Source organism: Adiantum capillus-veneris, chromosome 4, assembly GCF_014529385.1.
Source record: "Adiantum capillus-veneris isolate H3 chromosome 4, ASM1452938v2, whole genome shotgun sequence".
NCBI classification, from domain to species: domain Eukaryota; kingdom Viridiplantae; phylum Streptophyta; class Polypodiopsida; order Polypodiales; family Pteridaceae; genus Adiantum; species Adiantum capillus-veneris.
Window position 1 is genome coordinate 18365188 of NC_140934.1, and position 6308 is coordinate 18371495.

The 6308-nt window shown below is 42.0% G+C and overlaps 1 protein-coding gene across 2 annotated transcripts; it reads left to right on the plus strand.

The window, feature by feature from the left end:
- The first annotated feature begins 777 nt into the window (after positions 1-777).
- On the plus strand, positions 778-6073 carry LOC147458806 (uncharacterized). 2 transcript variants are annotated; one of them, XR_015187798.1, is made up of 13 exons: positions 778-1132; positions 1222-1497; positions 1718-1792; positions 1873-1931; positions 2028-2151; positions 2586-2682; positions 2763-2829; positions 2912-3010; positions 3097-3186; positions 5004-5158; positions 5244-5345; positions 5487-5627; positions 5725-6073. XR_015187798.1 is itself a non-coding variant. In XM_086510242.1 (12 exons), exons 1-12 carry the CDS (start codon positions 1033-1035, stop codon positions 5563-5565), a joined length of 1323 nt encoding a protein of 440 aa, XP_086366368.1. In that variant the 5' UTR covers positions 778-1032; the 3' UTR covers positions 5566-6073. The 2 variants fall into 2 exon arrangements, 1 of the variants encoding a protein (XP_086366368.1); XM_086510242.1 differs by having other exon boundaries at positions 5487-6073.
- The last annotated feature ends 235 nt before the right edge of the window (positions 6074-6308 follow it).

Here is a 6308-nt window from a genome sequence, read left to right on the forward strand (position 1 = left end):
TATCTATGATTAGCTCAAAACTAGGTGTTATCTTGGCATATTGGTCAACCACCTTTTCAATATGTTCATGTATGATGTCCATGGAGAGTATCAGTTTCTCCAATTGCTTTAGGAGAGCTTCTTTCCCTTTGTAAACAAGTTCTAAAAAAACGTCCACAGTTTAGGCCGAGTAATCACAACAATGCTTCCCTTCGTGCTTTACACATCTTTCTAGATGCCAAAGTTGGGTGAGCATTTGGTAATGTGCATTGTGCTTCCCACATAGATAAAGAATGCAAGCAATCATTATCGATTGGTTGTGGGTTGTTGAATACTTGATTTCTTTTAATCCAAGTATGCGTGTATGTCCATGCTCCCTATCTCATACAAATCGTTACTAGCAAAGGCGAGAGAGTGAAATATAGTGACGTTCGATGTGGACTATAAGTCACAATAGATCTTCTTCACTAGAAAGGTTGTTGGTATTTCCTTCTCTTTCTTAGAGAAGAGCTTTTCGAGAGAGAGGGAGAGAACTTAGAAGGGAGGATGTATCCACATAGGAAAAGGGTCAAAATGGATGATGACTCACATGAGGGTGTCTACAAGTTGGTAAAAGTTGGCGTGAGAACTATGCCATCTTTTGACTTGCAAAGCTTGGGAAGATCGGGGTATGTGCTCACGTGCAAGAAATGGTGTCAAGCAAAAGTGCGGACACGTGTGGACGAGAGAGTGGCTGCTTACAAGGTATCTCGCCAACACGTATCTCCAGAATGTCGCCCCATCCCTCAGTTCCTTTCACGATTGTATTTCACACAAACCGCCTGCTGCTGGAGCCAACGCGAAAGAACACGCACACACTGTAGGTAGGCCTAGTAACGCAGGCTGCAGCGTCTCTCTCTCCCTCTCTCTCTCTCTCACACACACACACACACACACACACACACGCACAGCTCCCATCTTTCTGAATTTTAGGCTACTAGCCATCGCATTTTGCTGAAAGACCTAACTCATTCACGCACAGACTTGTCCATACGGAGTTACGTGCCCACGCACATGCACCAGCCATACCAAAGCTGCTGCAAAACTTTCATTGACGTACCATTCCGCATAGTTTGCGCATTTGAGAGACTTGCGTCTAATTTTGGATATTCTGGTAAGCTAACTGCAATTTTTCCTTGTTTTGTTCGATCTTTCACATTATTTGCTCCTCACTTTGTGTTGGCTGCACTTTCTCGTGCGCAGTCATGGGTTGCTTACTTTCCTCAGCTAGAAATGACGGGGATGCACAGGACGAAGCTCAACTGGTGTTGCCCATTGTTGTTTTCTTCCCCGGATTGCGTTCTCCCTCACAAACAATAGATTTCTCTGGCAGGCTGGGAGGGCTTGCCTCCCCTCACAGTATCCAGCAGCTTTTGGCGTGCCAAAGTCATGTCATCACTCTTACACTTGCTGTAGAGGAAGAGGCCACAAGCCGAGCAACAAAGCAGAGTTCTGGATGGAAGTCTGCTACACAACATGGTACAGCCCACACTGCCTTTGATTTCCTCTATTATATAAAGCAAAGCTCTTGCAACTTTGGAATGAAGCGATTGTGTTGCCCGTGTTGATGCATTACATGCTGTTTTTAACTGCATTCTCCAACTTTCACCAATATCAGTTTTTGCTTACTGGCCCTTACCAGTAATGAGAGGGCTTGACAGACTTTGTGACTTCTTTATACTTTTCTTTTTGGGAGTAGATGGGAACAATGTTGCTGATCTTCAGCAGGCTTTGGCAGATTATCTGCTAGTGTTACTTAGTTTGGCAAAAGAAGGTATGCACCCCTAGCTTGTTCAATAGATTTGTCCTTTCCAATTGCACTCATGACGTTGAGCTTTAGTGTGATTTTTCCAGATAGTAAATTAGTACACTCAGTGGCATTTGCGTGGAAGAATCAAGAAGACTCACAACTGGTACTCCTCCTTTGAGTCCCTACAACCATTGCATTGTTTTCTTGTTTTGCGTTTTTGTACCATTACTTTACTAACAATTGGGCTGTTTATGAACAGGAGACTTCAATCTCAGATGTGCATTATGAGGTGCTGTCAGTACTACATGCTATGGCAGTACTAGGTTTGTTTCAAGCAAACTTATTGCTAGCATCGACTGGCTATCAAGCGACGACCTCAGAAGGTCTTTTGAGTGACCATCATAACTGTTCACCCTCTGTATGATATTTGTAGGAGTGATTTTGAAAGGAGGGAGGAAAGGTTCTTAGTGGTACGACCGCAATCTGTATGAATTTTGTCTTTTAAAAATCGTAATGAAGGTAGAGAGGCGGGGGTTGGATTTTGGCGGCATGAGCACCAGTATAACCTCACGATACTGAGGGAGGCATATGATTAACTGAGAGCATCTGGGTTTTATTTTCTTGTGCATTCCTTTGGGTAAAATTGAAGTTCTGAAACCTGATTCTGGCTATGAAAGAGAGCTTCGTTTTGTGCAGTTTGTGTTGTGCTTGCTTGCGTTTGGGTTGACTGTTGGTAACATGTGGGATTAGTAGGCTTGCTTGCCTTCGGCTCTATTTTTTGTGATGTTTGGGTTATTATTATGTTTTGTCCCGGCAGAAAGGACGAAACGAGCTATTGATATCTTTTTGAAGGTTTCTGGAATTTTAGAATGTGCAATGAAGTTTATTATACCGGAGTTTTCCCAAGAATCAAGGTGTGGTTTTTTTTTCTTGCGTTTATTGCATGAGAAAGAAAGCAACAGTTTCTTATTGTGTATGGCTTCTTCCATTTCAGGGCAAAGTTGCCAGTTGATTTGAAAGAAGACGTACTACACGCTCTTTCTATGCAAGCGCTTGGGCAAGTAAGGGCTTTCAACTTCCACATTTGTGGAAAGCAAATAAGGTGTTTTGTCGTTGAAATTTAAGGTGCCTTTGTTTCTGCAGGTGGTCGAGATACAACTAGGGCTAGCCATTGACAACATGAAGGCTACCCTTGCTGTAAAACGTAGGTTAGCCTGTGAGCAAGTAAAATATTTGCAAAAGGTTATAGAATTGAGCTTCAAGCCTTTAAAGAGTCTGCTGCCTTGATAGTGCAAAGACCAGTAACTTAACACGTGCTTCTTTTCCAGGCCCATGAGAATCTGTCAGCTCTCAATGCTGGAGGTCTTTGGGGAGGAAAGCATTGCCTATTCGTTAACTGGAAACTGGCTGAGGCAAAGGTGATGAAAGAGAATTTAAGTGATTGATTTTTTGAGAATTTTTTTTCAAGTGTTATTGAAATTGTAGCTAATAAGGTCTTGTGGAGAGTTGATTTGATTTTGTGGATATACTACTACTGCCTTGCATAGAGGATCATGTCTTCTAGGTTTGTATGTTTAGGATCACAGAGCGATTGGACCCTAGATCTACCTGGGTTCAGTAGCTGCCCTCAAGATATATTGTTGTCATTGAACAAAGTCGGCCACAGGATGTGGTAGAAATGATTAAACACCACACGAAACAACATTACTAGGAAAGGAGCATGCGCAAAAATACGCAAGAACTTGACTGCAAGCTTACTACTTGTGTACATTGGGAATCAATCCTTCTTTTTAGAGTTTAGAATACCTCACTTGTGGGATGGCTCTCAATGCGTGTACTAAGACTCTCTGTTGACTCTTTGACAATGTCTTCAACACCCGGCCCATAAGTGACAAACTAAATTGAGAACATGATCAGCAGCAACTGTGCTAAAAGCACATGGTCAGCATAGTAGCCTCAGGGTGGGTGGGCATACTGGAGCCTAAGGGAGTGGTCATTACCAAGCATAGTTAACTGTTACTTTTATCAAATAACTGTGCCTCATGCATGGTCATGAGTGCTCGGGTTTTTGGAGGGCATCACGGTAGAGTTTCATAACTGATCCTAAACATTTCCTGAAGGAGGCCTTAAAATAGTGTTATCTTAAACAATTCCTAAAGGAGCCTTAAAAAATAGTGTTATGTTCAGGCGCATGACCTTTTAGTTATAGAACCTCCGATTAGGTCTCCCCAATCTCGGAAAAATAAGAAGTCTTTCAAAACATATTAAGTGCGTAAGTTAAGGGTGAGTTTAGGAAATGAAACGACAGATATAGGGGGGAAGTCAAAAGACATATGAAGGTGGAAAGTCAAAAGAACTTTTGTGTCCATATAAAGAGGTGGTCCATATACTTCACATTGTATATTTGTGTTTCTCTTCTCCTTTATTTTCCCTGTAGCTTTCTTTTCTCTTTAAAGTGTCCTTGCTCTCTCTCTCTCTCTCTCTCTCTCTCTCTCTCTCTGTGTTGTATCCGTCCTTCTCACGTTTAGTTGATATTGTTGCAAATCTACGTGCTTTGTCATTGCCCGTCACTTGAGTGCAGAGACTAGCGTATCATTTTTGTTGTTATTGAGGGAATCTTTGAATAAGTATTAGGTAGGTTTACCCAATTTCAGAAAAATAAAACATTCCTTCAAAAACCATCGAGATCCTAGAGGCTTAAAAGTAAAGGATAAGGAAAATGTGGTCCGCTGGAGGAAGGGAAGGTTGAAGTTTGAATGATCTCTTGCTTTTAGAATCTGCAAGTGCGTATTGTAAGGTCGCCGAGTATTTTGTTTGAAGCCATTTATGTAAGTTATCCAATACTAGAGGGTTAGGTCTCTTTGCTTTAATTAGGTATTTTACTTAGAGAAAGTCACCCGTTCCTTTTCATAAACGTTGCTATTTTGCAAAAGTTTATGAAACTTTTCCTCTCATCTACTCAAAACTCATTGTGCTAAGGACAAGTTTTGCATAAATATTGAAACTCACTGCGTGAAAGGCCTATCATACAACTCTGCAAGTCTATTTGTGACTATGCCTATTTGGGCATACTTATAAATAGACTGATGCTTATGTGAAGAAATCCATACACCTTGGACTTCAAGCTAGGCAACTTTTGGTATTTGTGCAAGAAGGTTGATGTCCACGTGATGAGATCACGCCATCATGCTTTTCATTCCTTTGAAATAGTTATCTGTCTGTAAATTGTATGCAGGCAGCGGCATTCTACTTTCATGGACTTATATTGGATGAAGGAAGTGAAGATGGTACACATGCAAAGGCCGTCTTATGCCTCAAGACTGCAAATGGATACCTGAAGGAGAGTCAGAAGCTTTCTCAAAGTTTTTGCTCAGCATCTCCGACGACAAGGTTTTCCACTGAAAATGTTTATAAGACATCGCTGTACAACAGTGAAAGAAAAGAGTGTTGAGCTGTTGGGACTTTTGTTCTACAGGCCTGCTCCTGTATGGGGTGCTATGAAGTATTTGTCAGAGAGAATTCCAAGGGAATTTTCGAGCAAAGCAAGAAGCTATAGAGATGTAGTCCATCGAGAAAAGTAAGTGGTATTCTTTTCTGAGCTTGATCCTGTATGAGCGTTGCAAGTGTGGTATGTGGTGTGCATGTGGCTCACAACCAATCATGAACGTGTAATTTGGTATCACCAGTGATTTGTGGTGTCGTCATGAATCGATTACAGGCCTCTGAGTCAGGTTCCGGAGTTACCTGACTTTCCTTTATCATTACATCCAGAGGAGTTCAAGTTGCCACAAGTATGAAGATTTGTGATCCCCGGATGCAGCTATAGGTGTGTGGAGTGCAGAAGATTGATGACTTGAAGGTATGGCAGCTTAGTAGTTGTGTGGAATGCTGAGGATTGATGACTTGAAGGGATGACAGCTTAGTGGGTTGGTGAAAGCAAATTGAACTTTGTGCAGCCTTTAGATTGAGATCGGACCTTCCATACATGGAGTTGTTCTCACGAAGAAAATTGGATGACCCTGCTTCATTTTGTGTGTGTGTGTGTGTGTGTGTGTGTTGGGGGGGGGGGGGGGGGGGGTTACCCAAAAAAAAAAGTGGGTGGGGGTAACCAGCTTGAATGTCAGCAAATAGCTGATGGAGCTGTAATCATAGGCTTACCCAGAAATATGGGTTTGATGTAAAATATGTTGCTTAACAGATGGCACAGAAAGAGGCAAGGAAATGACATTTGTCAGGCTTCTTCCTGCAGCTGTTTTAGATGCGTGTCCTCAATTTTATACCGAGAATTGGTTTATTCCATGAAGATGCATGTTGTTGCTTTGCAATCTTTATTCTACCGATGTCTAGCGCTTATGCATATCTGTAAGAATAGACATGGCCTCTCCTCTTGTAAACTGCTATTAGAAAGCTTTGAAATGAGATTGTGATTGTGTTCGGGGGGGGTGTTTGGGGGTCTGGTTGAGAGAGAGAGAGAGAGAGAGCACTACGTCCTTGTAGATCCTTCCGGGTACAGTTCTTGCTCGAGATAGCTCTTACCTCT